Source organism: Cotesia glomerata, linkage group LG10 (genome assembly GCF_020080835.1).
Source record: "Cotesia glomerata isolate CgM1 linkage group LG10, MPM_Cglom_v2.3, whole genome shotgun sequence".
NCBI classification, from domain to species: Eukaryota; Metazoa; Arthropoda; class Insecta; order Hymenoptera; family Braconidae; genus Cotesia; species Cotesia glomerata.
Window position 1 is genome coordinate 8,689,065 of NC_058167.1, and position 18,097 is coordinate 8,707,161.

Sequence of the window (18,097 nt, forward strand, 5' to 3'; positions counted from 1 at the left end):
ATTAAGTGAACCAAAGCTATGTTAGAATAAGAGAGCAAGACGGAGTTACTTTAGATTTAAAAAATCTTTGTAATAACTTCGTAAAACACAATTTATGTGATACAAATAAAACCTATTTATTATTATTATTATTATTATTATTATTATTATTATTATTATTATTATATATAATTATATATATATATTTGACTCGAAGATCGGTGTTTATTAATTGATAAAGATGGATAGTTATTATTATTATTCTAAGCTGAATACTCCCGATCCAAATTCTTGAAGAATGACTAATTTTTTATTATTACTTCTTCACCATAATATTTTATCGGTATGAGGTCTCATACCATCAGAGAAAATTTAGGTGAAATTCACAATTAAAATTCGTTTTCGACAATTATTGTTTGAGAAAGATGTAATTTTCACTCAGTGTAACTTTTTTTTCTTTTTTTTTCTTTTCAGTAACTGAAAAAATTATTATTATTATTATTATTATTATTATTATTATTAAATTATTAAATTATTATAAATGGAAAAAACCACAGAATTAAAAAAAAATAAAAAATTACTCAATTGAATTAAAATTTTCACATCCCTTGTTAAAAAGAAATAATTTAAAATGATTTAATCCATGCAAAGTATATATCTATAGAGAGTAGTCAATTCAAATGATTTTAAAGTGTTTCAAATCATTTTTGATTATCTTAAATTATTTTTCTTAAGAAGGGGCCTTACTCATTCTATTAAATATAGAAGTGAAAGAATCATTTACAAATAGTAATAGTAATATTACTATTAATATTAATGTTACAATACTCATATACTAATACTATTACGACAAGTAATAATTATTTAATTTAACTCTCCATTTATCACCTATTACTCGATCAATGACAAATAACCCTAGCACCTTCAATATTACCTTTACCATTATTATTCCATCCCTGGAATGGTCACGCAGTCATAAAGTTAATTGTTGACGGTATATTGTATTTGCACGCGAGCTGTTATCTCTCATAGTCTTCCTCTTGCGGTCAGAGATATCTATATTGATCTACATTCATATCTTTATACATATATATCTGGTTATATCTATTTGTTTCCCTGACAAACCTGCACGGTCAAGTCCTGGTTCAATCTAAATCTACACGAATCTAAATCAACTGCATACATACATATATAAATATTTTACGAACAAAATTATATTGACGTTAAATTATTACCTAAAGTACTCACGTAACCTTGACTTCCATTTTTTAATTATTTAAAAAAATCTTTATTGTTTAATTAATGTTTTTTATTTCGAATTTTAACTTTTAACTGCTAGCGGTGAAGATGATACTAAAGTTGGCTGACAACTGTCAATTTTTTTAATTATTATAAAAAATCAATTATAATAAAAAAATTTCACTAGTATTTATTTTTCATTTTCATTTGTAGAATTTTTGAATTCAATTTTTTTCATTAAAATTTAATTGTTATAAAATTATAAAAAAATTTTCAATATCTGTTAACTTATGAAAATTAAATTAGCCATTTAAAAACTTTTAGAATTTTTTCCTATTGAAAAAATGATTATAAAAAAAATTTTTTTTAATTTTCATTCATAAAAAACTTAAAAAACCGTAAGTGCAATTTTTTAAAAATATTTTTTAGTTCTAATTAAATAAATGAAAAAAAAAAATCGAAAAATTAAAATCGTCGGCTAACTTTAGTATTATTGTCAACTTCAATATTATAACAGTGAAGAAAAATTTTCAATAAAAAAAACATGAAAATTAAGTCAGTCGACATTTAAAAATTTTTAGAATTTTTTTTTATTGATAATTTGTACAAAACTTTAAAAACTGTAAGTGCAATTTAAAAAAAAAATTTTTTTATTCTAATTTAATTATTAAAAAAAAATCAAAACTTAAAAATGTCGGCTAACTTTAGTATTATTAAAAAAAAAATTGATTATTTTTTAACGATTATCAATAAAATTTATCAATAATTAAAAAAATCATTTTTAAACAATCGCACTTTTAATTTTTTAATCCATAATTTCTTTTTCAAAAATAATCTAAAAACTGTCACATGTCCGCCATTTTGAATTTCACATCTTTAAAAACAAATTAAACATTAAATTAAATTGAAAAAAAATAAATTTAAATTATTATTAAATACATTTTAAATGTAAAACCTAAAAAAAAAAGTATTTTAATTAAAAAACTGACCTAAAATGCAAATTAATACCCACTAACTCTAAAATGCGCTACTAAATCACGTAACAAGAATCGGAAGTACTTTCCTCAAAAAAAAAGGTTTAAAAATTCACTTAAAAACATGAATAACAAACATCAACATTTAATTAATATTTAATATATTTTCTATTCTAGATAATAATCTAGCGATGGTTTTAATCACGCAGCGAGTAGCGGTGTGCTGACACTGCAGAAAATATTTTCTAGTGTCAAGGCCTAGGTATATAGAAAAATAAAACACATATTAGTTGACACATGTGCCAGGTGGATCGTTTACGTTTAACTTAACCGTTAACGCTTGTTATAACAAACCTTTGACAAATATTATTAATTATTATTTACCGTTGCGCAATAGTTGCTCTAGTTTTACGTCACACTATTATTTATTTATTTTTTTTAAAATGAAATTACTTTTATTAGCTGTAAATTTTTTATGTTCCAGGTAGAAAGGTTAAACGTGTTATTTAAATTTGAATTGTAAAGAAGATTGTTGGGAGTGAATAATGGGGGGTTAGAATGCCCTCAATGGGCTCTAGTGTTACATGTATATCGGTGGATTGTAGTAAGGGTTGATTGGAGCGGTTCACTGAAATGCCTGGTAAGCCAGTTGGTACGCACGAGTCTTATTTGCAACTTTGGCGAGAGTTTGTTGCTCGTAATACAGAATTTAATAAGGCCGCTCAAAGGCGCGTTGTTTTTATTGTAAGTTTTTTTTATTTATTATTATTATTATTTATTTAGTTCTTTAGTGGTTGAATGCAATTTGCAGTAACGGAGTGGAAATATTTTATTGCAATTATGCAATTTCCTCTTCCAGCACACGGCTAATTTTTTTTCAGTGATCTTCATTTATCTTTTGCGGGAAAATTGTCACCGACTTTTTTTTTGCACGGAAAAATTTAATAATTGTTTATGTTTATGTTTTTATTCATTCTTTTATTTCTATTTCAAGACTCCGGCTGCTATGAACATTGCGACTGTTGTTCCAGCCCCAGAAACTCCGAATGATGATTCAGTGAGCGAGCAGGATGCGAATTCTTACGAAGGACGTAAGTTTTATTTATAAAAAATTATAATCATTATTTTATAATGAAAATTAAGTTAGCTGACATTTAAAAATTTTTATAACTTTTTTTTATTAAAAAAATTATTGTAAAATAATAAAAAAATATTTTCATTTGTAAAAAACTTAAAAAACACTAAGTGCAATTTTTAAAAAATATTTTTTAGTTCTAATTTAATAATTACAAAAAATCAAAAAATTAAAAATGTCGGCTAACTTTAGTGTTATTATTTTACAAACATCTAACAATTTTTTTAATGTTTAGAAAAAATTATTTACTGTAAAAAAATATTTTTTTAAATTTGCACTTATTATTTTATTAAATTTTTTTATTATAATTTAATTGTTATAAAAATCTAAAAAATTGTTAGATGTTTGCTAAATTCAATATCATAAAAAATTCATGATACTAAAATTAGCAGACACGTGACAATTTTTGATTTTTTAATTAAATCAATAAAAATTATAAGTAAAAAAATATTTTTAAAAAATTGCACTTAGAATTTTTCAAATTTTTTACGTGTCAATTTTTTTCTTTTAATTTTTTTTCAATAAGAAAATTATAAAAATTTTCCGATGTCGGCTAATTTAATGTTCATATAAATTCAGGTGTAATGTAACATCGTAATAGAAGTAAGTCATTCATTTTTTTTTTTTTTATTATATTGAACTAATACAAGCTAATTAATTTTTTACATTAAAACAAATCTATTGATTAAAAATATTAAAATTAGAATATTTTTTTGTAGACAAAAATAACTTTATAAAATTATATTGATCTTGACCGTGACATTAATGAATAATAGATATTGTTTGTATATGAATTAAAATGTAATTACTATCTTTTGACATAGTAGATAGAGATCAGGTTTATTTTATGATTCATAATATAATTAATTAGTTCTTTTGAGAAGATATTATAAATTATTCAAAATTAAACCAATTTTATTATTTGTAATATTGGTATTTAATTTATGAATTTTTAAAGAAATTCACTTTTAAAAATTTTAAGTAAATTTCATTTGAAGAAATAATCGCTTCATTTTTTCAATAAAATTTATTCTTTTAAATTAATAATAAATAATTAAGTAAGTAATTAATAATTAATTCAATTTAATCTTAATAACCAAGCACTTGATTTTTTTTTAATAAAAAATAACTTAAAATTTATAAAATAAAAATTTTCAAGATTTTGAAAAATGAAACTAGAAATTTTGTATATTTATTAAAATTTAAAGTCTGTTATAATTAATAAAAATTAATTAATATTAATAATAATAATGAACAATAACAAAATATTGTAATATTTATAGTCAAAAATTTCTTCAGTAAATTCATACAATAAAATTTTCAACCATACCGATAGAGTTAAAAACCGATCCAAGAAATAGCGCACTCTGCAGTCACGATTCTCCAGGACCTTTCGATTTAAAAATTTCCCGAATAAAATCTTTGTAAAAAAACAGACCTAGCATCTGACAGCATCTATGCCTTAGACTAGTAGTCACAAATTTAAATAAAAAAAAAAAAAAAGAAAATAAATAAACCAAACGTTGAATTGAAAATATTAGCTCTATTCGTTGTTGTACAAAAGTAAAACCGGTTGGTAAAAAATTTTTTGAAATTCTCACGCCGTACAAACATATATAAATAAATAATTAATCTACTGTGCCATAAAAAACAAACTGACGACTCATCACCGGTCCATTATATTACATATCACATATTACATATTCTTTGACCTTGATCGCGGGATTATGACACAGAATTTTTAGAGCTTTAACAAAACCTGACAGCTAATTTTATTACAATAGTTTTTCCTAATTATCTATTGTGATTTTTTTCATGCAATCTCGATCGCTACCCGACAATTATAAGAATGTTGAATAAAAAAATTCTCGCGGGTTTTTCTATCTTGCTTAATTTTCGTCCTTGGAAATGTTCCTGGAAGAGAAGCCGCTAAAAAGTCTAATTCGAGATATTTTATCATTTATAACATTTGCAAATAATAATATAAAAAGAGTTGAGGACACTGGACTGAAAATAAATGTCGCAAGTTTAATATATTGCCTAGGGTAATAACTCTTGTAATTTTACTTTCAGTCATCCACATATTACATATTTTTTTTTCTTAAATTTACATTAGTATCTTTTTTTTTAGAAATTTTTATGACACTGAAATTAGAAAATGTTTTTTATTTTTTTTAATAAATAAATTAAGTACAGAAAAAATTTTTTTTTAAAAATTGCATTTATAATTTTTAGATGAACTTTTTTTCAATTGATAAAAATTGATGAAAGTTTAAAATTAAATATTTAATAAATTTTATTATCTGTTAATAAAAATTTATTGCTAGTTAAATAAAAAGTAAGTGTAGAAATTATATTTGTCACTTTTTACAACCCAAAACTTAGATAAAAAATTCGAATAGATTTTTTTATAAAAAAATATGACAAATAAAATAAATAATAAAAATTGATAATTTAAGAATAAAAATTTTTTTTTCTAAAAATATTAATTAAAATTTTTTCTAATTAAATTTATCAGTTAATTATTGAGATAGAATTTTTTTCTTAAGCTCATTGTTAAATTTTTTCTTTAAAAATTACATAACAAAAAACAAAGACGCAGTTTGAAACAAAAATAAAATCTCTGAGCTGATAACTTTAGTTTCCGGTAAACATGTAAAAATAACCATAGCATAAAAAATGTATTTGTCAGGAAATAATATAAAAATCTAAAACACGGCTATAAAAATTTCCATTAAAAATGAAAATAACTACAATAATAATGAGTTAAATATTTACAAAGCGCATTGAACAGTTTAATGACAATTTAGAGGCAGGTATTTATGATGGCCAGAGAGGATATAGGAATAGATGAAAGACTTAATCAACAATTGCACGTTACGGTGATGATGCTCTTGGAGGTTTATGTAACAATATCTAACACAATTATGTTTAGATGTTTAGTATTACCTGCCGGCTAGCAACGAACAACCTTAACCATAAGTTTCTTCGTCACTGATGCCATCTCATTGTTCCAGGCATCGACATGCGATATTTACTTTTTATCTATTTACTTCTATCATATAAAAATGTTTTTAATTTTTTATCAATTATTAATTTTTTAAAATCTAAAAAATTTTCCAATTGAAAATATAACATTAAAGTTAACAATCACTTGACCATTTTTTAATTTTATTTAACAAATAAATTTCTTCAAAAAAATTATTTTAAAAAAATTGCATTTTTAATTTTTCAAAATTTTCACGTCAATTTTGTTTTGAAATAATTTATTTGATACCAAAATTATTTGGAAAAAATTTGTTTAAAAAAATTATTTAAAATAAATTGCATTTTTAATTTTTCAAAATTTCTAAACATCAATTTTTTTTTCTAATTTTTTTTGACATAATTTATTTGTTAAAATAATTATTAAATATCTACTAAATTAATTTTCATTAAAGTTAGCAGTGACTTGACTATTTTTTATTTTTTTTTAACAAAAAAATTTAATCAAAAAATTATTTTAAAAAAATTGCATTTATAATTTTTTTAAAATTTCTACGTCAATTTAAAAAAAAAATAATTTATTTGATATAAAAATGATTAAAATTATCAGATATATTCTAAATTAATTTTCATATTAAAAATTGATTTTCTTCTTAGTTGTTTTTAGTTTTCTTAGATTACTTAGTACAGAGGAATTAGATTTAATATTGAATTCATTATTAAAGTGAGTGCGCATCCTAATGATTGACAAGATAAATAAAAATTACACACACGATATTAACTATTAACTAATAATTTTATAATTCTTATTGTTTCCTTGAAGATAAATTAAATCATTCGTGTTATTTATTATTACTAATACTAATATTTTATAATTATTCTATTTATATTTTACTATTAAATGTCTATTTAATTTTATAAAATTTATCTGTTTATTCTAATTAAAAATTTTATTTTGCAATTTTATTTTAAATATTTGGCTAATTAAAAAAAATGTATGGCTACACAAACTGATAGAAATTAAGTTACAAGTGATAAGTACATCAAGCGTGACGGTTGACAAATTAGATTGAATCTGCGAATACATTACTAAATTATTAATTTAAACATGTTCGGTATGTATGTATATATATTTGTATAGTGCGACATATTCGAGCAAGGTTACAAAATTGTTTGCACGAATAATATCTGACATTATTACAATTACATTATCTACAAATTATTCTTGAGTAGAGTAGGTACACTTTATATGAAGTAATGTATTATAATCGGGTCAAAACCGCAGGTGGAAGTCTGTTTGCTCAGTACAGCTACCGCTACTAATAACACCGCTCATTTACTTACTACTTCTTCAATTAAACTCAATTACACGTTTTTTTTTTAATTAATATTTCAAGCTTTATGACATCTCTCTGTTTCTATTTTTTAATAGCTCTTGTTTTGTCATAAATCATTAAATTGAATGTATCATTAATTTCCAGTATCAATCTACTTAATAAGAAAAAAATTACATGTCATTTATAATATCCTTATTTTTATTAATTATTAATAATTTTTTTTAGTTCATAAATATTTCATTTCTTCTTTCTAAATTATTTAAAAATTTCCAATTTTTTTTTACTAATTTACAATATAACATTTCATATTTATAAATTTTTTAAAAATCTAATGTGAGATTTTTGACAATTATTTGAAACTGGTAATTGAGAGTTTAAAATTGAAATTAATCAAAATTATGAATCACACATTTGTTAAAAAAAAGAAAAGAAAAAAAGTTTATACAATGCAGGCTCATAAAACTCTAGGTTAAATACATATTATTAATTGTGGTACATAACTACATGATTAAGAATTATGACTTATAGAAATTTAACAATTTTTTATATCAACATCGCATAAAATATTCAATAAAAAAAAATAATAATAAATTTAATATTTAAATAATGATTTCTTCTACTTATTAAAAATATATTTATAAAATTTAATAATAATAATAATAATTTAATTAAAAAAATTTAAGCCACTATTATTATTATTAAATTTTGAAATATGGAAAAATTAGTTCAATAATAATAATAATAATAATAATAATAATAATAATAATAATAATAAAAATTTTAGTTAAAGCTAAACTGATCAATATAATTTTTGTCACTAATAACTCATTACTAAGAAAAATAATAATCTAATGAACGTGAGTAATAAAATAAAAACGATATGGAGTTAATTAACAATCGAAACAATAACTGATAATAGTAACACAATTAGCCGATAAATGTGGGCGAGAATATAGACGATAAACTTTGTATAAAAACCGTGTACCAAATAGTACTAGTAGTTATAAAAAAGATACATACTGTAAAAACTTAAGAACTTAGATTTATAAATAATATGAGCTGAGCTCTATTCGATTCGAAGACCTAGCAGCATCATACACGAATCAAGTACGCACAATACAACATAACATATAAACACGGGAACACTGATATCTCTGGAGAGGGAAAGTGAGATCGAGGGGGGATGCTTGCCGATATATGAAGGCGAAATCGCGGGTCGCGCACTCGATAATCCACCATACCCTCTCGTGCATTCAATCTTATTTTTTTCTTCTCAATAAATAATCTAATTAAAAAAAAAAAAATAAAAACAAAAACAATAAACAAATTTGGTTTCTTCACCTGAAATAATTTACGAGTGAATACCGTTTATGTTCTAACCCCGTTTTTACATAATACTGGAACTGGTATTTTGGTGACACCGAATAGAGGATTTAGATAAAAAAATGAGCAAGACGTGGAAAGGTATGTAAATTTATCACCGCAAAATAAAATATTTCTAAATTAGATAATTTTCTATAGTTTTAATTTTTTCACCGGTGAACTTTAGAGTTTAATTGACAGTAAATAGTCAGTAGTCAATAGTTGATAAAAAGTAGATCATGTCAATGACACAGGTGAAATAAACGAAATTAATTAGTCGTTTTTGATGAAATTGCAATTAGGAATAAATCGATCGGCATGACAATAAAACCGTTTTTACTCGATCTAAACGGCTTAAAGAATTTTTATTTTAGCTGGCAAACCGCAATCCGACTGGCTACTGACATATATTTATTCACCTAGTCTTATAATTCCACGTTAGTTGCTCCTTCATGTCCATATTTCGTTCTCTCCACTAATTATAATACCCACCGGTGAGATAAGGTCAACCAGATCAAATTTGCCATCGCGTAAGATGTAACGATCATGATGTTTAATCAAGTGTATGTAAGTAAGTCTAATTTGATTATTTCATTAGACGCGAGGTATAACTATCTGCAATACCGAATTTTTAATTAATATTTAATATATAAATATTAAAATGGATAACGTTTATTATTTTTATAATTTACTTACTTTTATTCATTTTTAATTTTTCATTAAAAATTTTCAATTTAAAATTTTTAATTAGTTTGAATATTTTTTTAGGTGCAAAAGATTTTCTAGGCTTGGACGAAGTCTCTAAAATTGAGTTCCTGGTGCCGCTGTTCAGCGAAGCTCTGGGAACATTTTTATTGGTCCTTATCGGGTGCGCATCCTGCCTCACATGGGATGAATCTCATCCACCGACTGTGATCCACATCGCGTTTACTTTTGGTCTCGCTGTTGCTGCGCTAGCTCAGGTGAGATTTTTTCTGAATAAATATAAATATGTTAATATGATATAATAATATAATATAATACAATACAATATAATATAATATAAATAAGTTAATAAAATATACGTTTTACTTCCTCTATTTTTGGCCGCGCGCTGAATACAAATTTTTGAATATACTTGCTGGGGTTTTAGCGATTAATTTGCATTCAGATCATGCGGCCTTGCAACGTTAGATACTAAATATTCCTCGGTAAAGATTGCTAACTATTTCAGTAAATAAAAAAAATTTTATGTGATGTTTACTTTATATAAAGTCTAGTAATTGCATTGTTGTTCAAGAAGAATATTTTTTGGATAATCTTGATCTAGAAAAATTAGTAAATAATTTTTTTTAATTCAAAATTTTTTATTTAAATAATTAAAAAAAATTAAATAATTAAAATACTAATAAAAAAATTCAAGAACAATAAATGCAAATTTTTCGATTTTTTTATCTGAAAAAAAAAAAGTTAAACAATTATTATAAAAAAAATATATATAAATAAATTATATATATTTATACTTACACGCTAGAAAGAAGATGAGTTCCTTGAGATAATCGGCGTTGACCTCACGGTTAAATAGAGAGAGCTTGATTCCATTCACTAAAAAATTTAATTCACAAAATAATATTTAATAACGATCTGTTGTAAATTACAAGTTAAGATAATAATTTATTTAACTTTAATTTATATTTTATTTTAATTCAACAATATATAGTATATAATTATTTAATAAAACTAAAGGTAAAAAACAATTTAATAAAACTTAGCAGTGATTTATTATTTAGATATATATCTTCTGTTAATGACTTTGAAACTAGCAAATTGTCGATTGAATAAGTTTAAATATAATTGCATGTGATTGAATAATAGCGATTAGGAGTATTAATATTATTATTTATAAGATAGAGATGATAAGAAGAAGGAAGAAATATCGAGAGGAAGAAAAGAGTCCTTTTAAATTAGCGGCATGCCGGTATACAGATCTTAAGCGACCTCGGCCCCGAAACAATTTATTACCGTGAGGAGCGAATGTGCATTACATGTTACATGTAAGACACGGAGTTTCGGTGTGCAAAATGACTCGCGATCAATCGCGGGTATGCAGACGCCTTCGTGTCAACAAATTTGTTCCAATGACAATGTACACTTAGATGATAAGGTCGGGATAATTAAGCGTAACTGTCGCTACTTTTTAAATGATTGTTATTTACATTTAAGTCTCAATACTAACTATTATTATTGTTATTATCACTTTTTTTTTATTAAACAATATTTTTTCAAATAATAATTAATAATAATAATAATAATAATTTAAAAAATTCAAACTTATTATTATTATTATTATTATTATTATTATTATTATTAACAGTATTTTTTCAAATAATTAATAATAATAATAATAATAATAATAATAATAATAATAAAAAGAAGAAGAAAAAGAAGAAGTTTGAATTTTTTAATAAAATTATTATTATTATTAAACAGTATTTTTTCAAATAATTAATAATTAATAATAATAATAATAATAATAATAATAATAAGTTTGAATTTTTTAATGAAATTATTATTATTATTATTATTATTAATTTGAAAATTAAAATTATTTTAATTTATCGGGTTTTTTTCACAGATAATTTGTTATAAAAACCGAGATTTAACCTTTTGGTAAATGAAGAGTAAAGAGAAAGCATCAACTATTCCATCATTGCAAATATATTACGCATAACTTTTCATAATCAAACAATCATATCAATCACATCTAAATTGATGATCGTTAGAAAAAATTTTTTTTCAATAAAATCAATTTAAAATAATTATCTTAGAGCCCCTCGAAAATTCTAACAAAAAAAAAAATAAAATTTCTTTTAATTATTTTGTTTTCATACTTAGAAAAAAAAAATTATTAATAACCATTTGAATTGACAAATCTCAGTAAGACCACATAGACTGTGATTACGTCATGACCCTAAATAACCGTGGGCGTTTAGTTACATATTTATACTCGAGAGTGCCATTGTTTCTTACCAAACAATTCTTCACTTATATTATCCTCGTATTAAATAATAAATGTATTATATATTATATATAAATATATACTAATGTATTCATGCATAATACATCATACATAATAAATACTCAATAAAAATCACACGACGAACTGCTCGGGGCAGAGGAGTCAGCATAGGATATCCGTCGAGGAGACAAACGAATTAGATTACAGTATCACAAGCTAAGAAAATACTTACAAAATGTGTGATGTATGATGTATGATATATAATATATGATATATAACACATAATAGTGTAACATAGACCAGAGAAGGGTAAATAAGGCCGCGGATTCGCCCAAGGGGGTCTAACTGTCGGATGGTGCAATTTGCCCCGGAGGCTCTGACAACCTACTACATCCACTCATTCTCCTCTTTCCGACTTGTTAAACTCCTTTGCCTGATCATGCCGACGTCCAAGTGCTCTGCATCCGTGCACTTGCCTTTCCCTCTTCTCTGAGAAGTCAGGAGCCGAATTTTTTCCCGCAGCATTAAAACTCCTTCGTGACTCATCAAGTCCCCACGCTAAAAAGTAAACAAACTTATTATTCACATTACATTTTTATTTACATTTTATTCATTTAAATAAAATAATAACTTACTTATTTAAAAACACACAAATTACGGATATTTAAACACAAGCCAATTAATTTATTATACTCGATTTAGATTTTTAACAATCCTGTTTCATTAGTTTTTTACGCAAGAGATGTAATTTATTGCGATTAAATCGACATTGGTTTGCTTGATCGAGTATTTATATATAAATTAATACGCTGTACTTACAGTATATACTTACAAGTGTAAGGTGGAATCGCGTGCCGGTTAAATGCCTCGAGCACTCGTACTTCGAACACTTCTCTTAAAATAAAATTATTATTATAAAGTAAGAGGAGTGTCAATTTAAATTTAAGATACTTTAATACCTACTTTTGCACAAACGTTCCTTTTCGTTAACACTTGACCTTTTTAAATTATAATTATTTTCAAATTCCCGCCTTTTTTATTTTCAAATCTCTCTTTGCGTTGTTAGATAGAAAAATGGCGTCCGAAGATAAACTCCTCCAGTTTTAATATAATTTTCTTTATTATAAATAAACTACTCGGATTTAAATGACAAATTTTTGTAGGATTGTTTGTTCAATTCCTTTTAAATTAATAAAAAATTTATTTAGTTAATTAATAAAGTCTATTGAGAAATATCGCAAGTCTAAATTACGAAGTGAGTGAGTGTAATTTTTTTTATAGTTTGTATTTTTAAATTCCCGCCTTTTATATATTCAAATCTCTCTTTGCGCTGCTAAATAGAAAAGTGGCGTCCGAAGATAAACTCCTCCAGTTTTAATATAATTTTCTTTATTATAAATAAACTACCCGGATTTAAATGATAAATTTTTGTAAGATTGTTTGTTCAACTTCTTTTAAATTAATAAAAAAATAATTTAGTTAATTAATAAAATCTATTGAGAGATATCGCAAGTTTAAATTACGAAGTGAGTGACTAATTTTTTTTACACCTTGTATTTTCAAATTCCCGCCTTTTATATACTTAAATCTCTTTTTGCGCTGCTAGATAGAAAAATGGCGTCCGAAGATAGACTCCTTCAGTTTTAATATAATTTTCTTTATTATAAATAAACTACCTGGATTTTAATGAAAAATTTTTATAAGATTGTTTCTTCAACTCCTCTTAAATTAATAAAAAAATAATTTAGTTAATTAATAAAGTCTATTGAGAGATATCGCAAGTCTAAATTACGAAGTGAGTGACTGTAATTTTTTTTACAGCTTGTATTGAAAAAGAAGAAAGAATACCTTGTTAATATTTGTCAATAGGGTCCACCTAGTTATTTTAGATGTGTAATAGACATTCTTTGGATTAATGCAAATATAATAAAGCTAATTGTCTTGAGTTAATGAAAGAAACAGAAGTATTATCCTAAACAATGATAGTGATCAAGCTGAATGCATCGTAATTAACGAAACAATTTATTACGAGCACACAAAGAACAAACTAGTCAATCAGAAAAAAATCAAGACATCAAGATTATTATTATTTAAAGACGTTTTATGAATAAACAATCACTGTAATCTGTGGTGGAGATTAACAGTGCATAATGAATGAAAATAAATAATTAAAAGTCAGTTAAGGTGTCCTCGACCGCGAAATACCAATCAGCAAAGTAAACCGACGGTGGACGAGGCCTGAAGCTAAAGCCAAGCTACGTTCAACAAAGTCTTAATTTAAAGAATATTAACACCTCAAACGATAAATTTCTTCAGTGATTAGTTACCGTGATATATTACTTTTTAATCTTTAGTTTTTCCATTTAATACCATTAATTATTTTAGCAATAAATTCCCCGTGATATTAATCCTCTAGTGTTATGTAAATATCAATAAATAATACTTTTATGAATTAATAATTATTAAAAGGGTAATTGATAAATTTATATGTATATATATCAGATAAGATTCCCTCAATGGTATTATAAAATATATATAACCATGTAAAAGTACTTTAGTACGCGAATATTATGTCTGGGGGCTGTAGGTCACCGTAACCTCAGGGCACTAAAATTGCCAACTAATTCTTTCAGATACTTTTATATTATAATTTTTATTTATTTATTTATTTTTTTTTTTTTTTTTTAATTTGTTTAAAGTCGCATAAACTACTAAGGTCATGAGCGACTGCGGTACGGGGTAAACTTTTGAGATTGGGACTCGTTTTATTTTTTGGGCTGAGCAGAATAATACACTTAAATAATGAAAATATTCATTGGTGTACGCCGGACTCGAACCCGGTCCAATGCTTTGGTAAGCAAGGGCCGGATTCGATAGGGCTACTGCGCGCCTTTTTATTTTTAATATTGATTTTTAATGTGTAAAAATTTTAATTAAATTAACAGAGAAAATTTTAACGCACTTATTGAATTTTTTTTTATAAATAAGATTTGCAAGTAACATTTGAATTAATTATTTTTCTTGAATTAATATTATTATTGAATTGAATAATTATTATTATTGGTAATTGTTGTTTGAAGCTATTAAAAGTTAATATTAAAGCAAACGTCTAACGAACAATTAATTATAGAAATAAAAAAAGGATACGAGGTAAAAATAATCAGAAATAAAAAATAACAAAATAAGCTGAAAAAAAATAAATCGAATGAAGAAAATTACGCAATAGGTAACATGTTAGCGCATATGTGCTCAAAGAATAGCCCGGGGCTGCTGAAGACCTTGCTGTCGTGTATGAGAACTGGGTTGCCGGGTCCGAGCATATGAGGGGCCATCGGGCCCCAAGTGCTATATCTGTTTCTGTTTCTGCAAATAGAAGTTTCAATGATTAATTTAGAGACTAGTTGCTAGTTACTCTGATAAATTTTATTTATTCATTCGTTAATCCTACCCAAAAGATAGATACACTTTTTTAATAGTTACTCAGCCGGTGTTACTTCAGGCAATTACTTTTTTAGGTTTTAAAAGTTATTAGACTGTCAGTAGTTATATTTTGAGATTTGCATAATAATAATCTAGGTGAATTTTCTTTTTTTTTTTTTTATTACTTGTCTTCTTTTTTTGTAAAAAAATTTTTACATTATTTTTTAGTTTAAAATTATTATTGTAAAATTTTTTTAAATAACTTGCCGGTGATCTAGTGGAAGAATTCTTGTTGAGAAGAAAAGTTTAAGGTTAAATTTTTTAATTATTATTTATATAAAATTTTTTATTTTATTTAAAAAATAAATTAGTGCAAAAAAATATTTTATAGTTGTTTGTTTCACTTTTAGAATCATAAATTATTATTATTTATATTTTTATAAAAATAATTATTTAAAAAAATTCATCGACGGAAAAACAAGAAGATACACTAGTAAAGTGACATTAAAAATTTTTTTATAATTTTTATAATTCTATAGCAATGAAATTATTATTAAAACAAATTTAATAAGACAATTCTACATGTGAAAATTAAAAAAAATTAAAGTTTTTAGCGCCTAGCGGTCAAATGACTAGTAGACCTAAATTCAAGCCAACGGATGGACATTCCATCTTCAATATTGGTCCAGAGACATATTCTCTTTTTTTACATAATTTCGATGGGGATCCACCGAACTTGAATACTAGTGAAGCTGAAAGCTTTTGTGGTATCTGTTCGAGTTATAAAGATGTTTATTAAATGAAAGAAATGAAAGAAATTAAATGAGAGTAAAGATAAACTTTGAAAAAATAAATGGGGTTGGTTGCCAAGCCAGGCGCTAAAAACTTTAATTTATATGTATATAATTCGGTCGCAAAAATAATAATTTAAAAAAATATTATTAGTGGAAATTTTTTAAAGCTTTTTTTTTAATTGTAATTATTTTACTATAAAAATTTAAAAAATTGACAGCTGTTAGCCAACTTCAGTATTGAAAATCAAGTTAGCCGACATCTAAAAATTTTTATAATTTTCTTTATTAAAAAAATAAAAAAAAAAATAATACATTTGTAAAAAACTTGAAAAATTTTTAAGTGCAATTTTTAAATAATATTTTTTTGTAATGACACCTGAAGTTATCAGACGTCTAAAAATGTTTGATTTTTTTTATTAATTAAATTACAACTAAAAAGATATTTCTAAAAAATTGCACTTATAGTTTTTTAAGTTTTTTACATCTGAAATTTTTTTTTTAATTTTTTAATTAAAATTTTTTCAATAAAAAATTTCTAAAAATTTTGAAATGTCGACTAATTTCACTTTCATTTTTTTGTTTCAATTTAATAAATAAAAAAAATAAAAAAATTAGAAACGTCGGCTAACTTTAGTATTAATCTTCAGTATAATAAAAAAAAGACACTGAAGTTAACTGACATTAAAAATTTTTTTATAATTTTGTAACAACGAAATTATTATTAAAAGAAATTTTTAAAAACAATTCTACATGTGAAAATTAAAAAAAAATTATTAGTGAAAATTTTTTTTTTAATTGTAATTATTTTATTATAAAAATTAAAAATATTGACGGCTGTCAGCTGACTTCAGCATCATAAAAAAAAAAGAATTAAATTCTTTTTATCATCAATGTAATTTTTAAAGTACTCACATTAATTATTAATTATTTCAATAAAAATAAAACTAATTAAAATATTTAATTTTCAGGTACTTGGACCAGTATCTGGGTGTCACGTTAACCCTGCGGTGACGGCAGGTCTTGTCGTCAGTGGAAACTGTTCATTATTAAGAGCAATTTGCTACATTGTTTGTCAATGTTGTGGTGCAATAGCTGGAGCAGCTGTTCTGAAAGTGAGTTTATTATTATAATTAATTTATAAAATTGCATAAATTTTTAATTGTCCAACGACGTGCAGGTCGTAATACCTGGACCAACGACATCTCGTGGAATAGGAGCGACGACCCTGAGTGACGGAGTGGACAGTGGTCAGGGGATTTTGATGGAAGCGATAGTAACGTTTCTCCTGGTGCTGGTGGTCCACGCAACGACTGACTCGAAGCGTCGGGACACGACCGGCTGGGCTCCGCTGGCGATCGGGTTGACAATAACGGTGGCCCACCTGGCAGCTGTTCCACTCACTGGAAGCAGCATGAACCCCGCGAGGTCTTTCGGCCCAGCGGTGATCCTCGGCTCCTGGACTGACCAGTGGATTTACTGGGTTGGACCCGTCGTCGGTGGGATTGTCGCCGGAGGACTTTACAAGTTGGGACTCAGGGCCAAGAATAAAGATGACGATGAAGCTTCTTATGACTTTTGAGGTGTTTTACGCTTACTATCTCTAGGGCATTCATTTTTTTTTTTGGCAATTATGATTAAGTAGCTTCAATTTTTTTTTATAATTACAATTTTTTATTATCAATAATAATTATTATTTTAAATTAATAAAATAATTTATTAAATTAAAAAATTAAATTAAATTTTTACTTTTTTTTTCTTTTTCAATTAAAAATAAATTAATAATGATTATTATTATTTTAAATGAATAAAATATTTTATTAAATTAAAAAATTAAATTAAATTTTTTATTTTTTTAATTAAAAATAAATTAATAA

General features: G+C 24.7%; 2 protein-coding genes and 1 long non-coding RNA gene across 7 annotated transcripts in view; 1 reads left to right on the forward strand and 2 right to left on the reverse strand.

Annotated features, from left to right (window-relative positions):
- The window catches only part of LOC123273257 (aquaporin AQPAn.G), a 21,067-nt gene extending 16,390 nt beyond the window's left edge, over nucleotides 1-4,677 (reverse strand). The window contains exon 1 of one of the 2 annotated variants that reach the window (XM_044740629.1): nucleotides 4,658-4,677. The gene's annotated coding sequence lies outside the window, so the exon portion shown is untranslated. Of the gene's footprint in view, nucleotides 1-2,207; nucleotides 2,361-4,657 lie in introns of those variants that run through there. The other variant, XM_044740626.1, reaches the window with a different exon arrangement.
- LOC123273246 (aquaporin AQPAn.G-like) lies at nucleotides 2,644-17,888 on the forward strand. Of its 3 annotated transcripts, none has more exons than XM_044740596.1 (5): nucleotides 2,644-2,936; nucleotides 3,187-3,283; nucleotides 9,780-9,973; nucleotides 17,192-17,335; nucleotides 17,401-17,888. In XM_044740596.1, exons 1-5 carry the CDS (start codon nucleotides 2,826-2,828, stop codon nucleotides 17,800-17,802), a joined length of 948 nt encoding a protein of 315 aa, XP_044596531.1. In that variant the 5' UTR covers nucleotides 2,644-2,825; the 3' UTR covers nucleotides 17,803-17,888. The 3 variants fall into 3 exon arrangements, with proteins under 3 accessions (XP_044596531.1, XP_044596532.1, XP_044596533.1); XM_044740597.1 differs by lacking the exons at nucleotides 2,644-2,936; nucleotides 3,187-3,283 and adding exons at nucleotides 8,642-9,113; nucleotides 9,386-9,582; XM_044740598.1 differs by lacking the exons at nucleotides 2,644-2,936; nucleotides 3,187-3,283 and adding an exon at nucleotides 8,642-9,113 and having other exon boundaries at nucleotides 17,401-17,887.
- LOC123273293 lies at nucleotides 10,075-11,226 on the reverse strand. Of its 2 annotated transcripts, none has more exons than XR_006511299.1 (3): nucleotides 11,013-11,226; nucleotides 10,518-10,595; nucleotides 10,075-10,316 (listed from the first exon to the last, which is right to left on the reverse strand). It is a non-coding gene; the product is annotated as an uncharacterized LOC123273293 (long non-coding RNA). The 2 variants fall into 2 exon arrangements; XR_006511300.1 differs by lacking the exon at nucleotides 10,075-10,316 and adding an exon at nucleotides 10,413-10,445.
- Nucleotides 17,889-18,097: the final 209 nt, after the last annotated feature.

Excerpts from the sequence above, each read along its gene's own strand:
- LOC123273246 (XM_044740596.1), top strand. The coding sequence starts at position 2,826 with ATGCCTGGTAAGCCAGTTGGTACGCACGAGTCTTATTTGCAACTTTGG. Across the intron at positions 3,284-9,779 it reads TGCGAATTCTTACGAAGGAC|GTGCAAAAGATTTTCTAGGC; the intron begins GTAAGTTTTATT and ends ATATTTTTTTAG. Across the intron at positions 9,974-17,191 it reads CTGTTGCTGCGCTAGCTCAG|GTACTTGGACCAGTATCTGG; the intron begins GTGAGATTTTTT and ends TTTAATTTTCAG.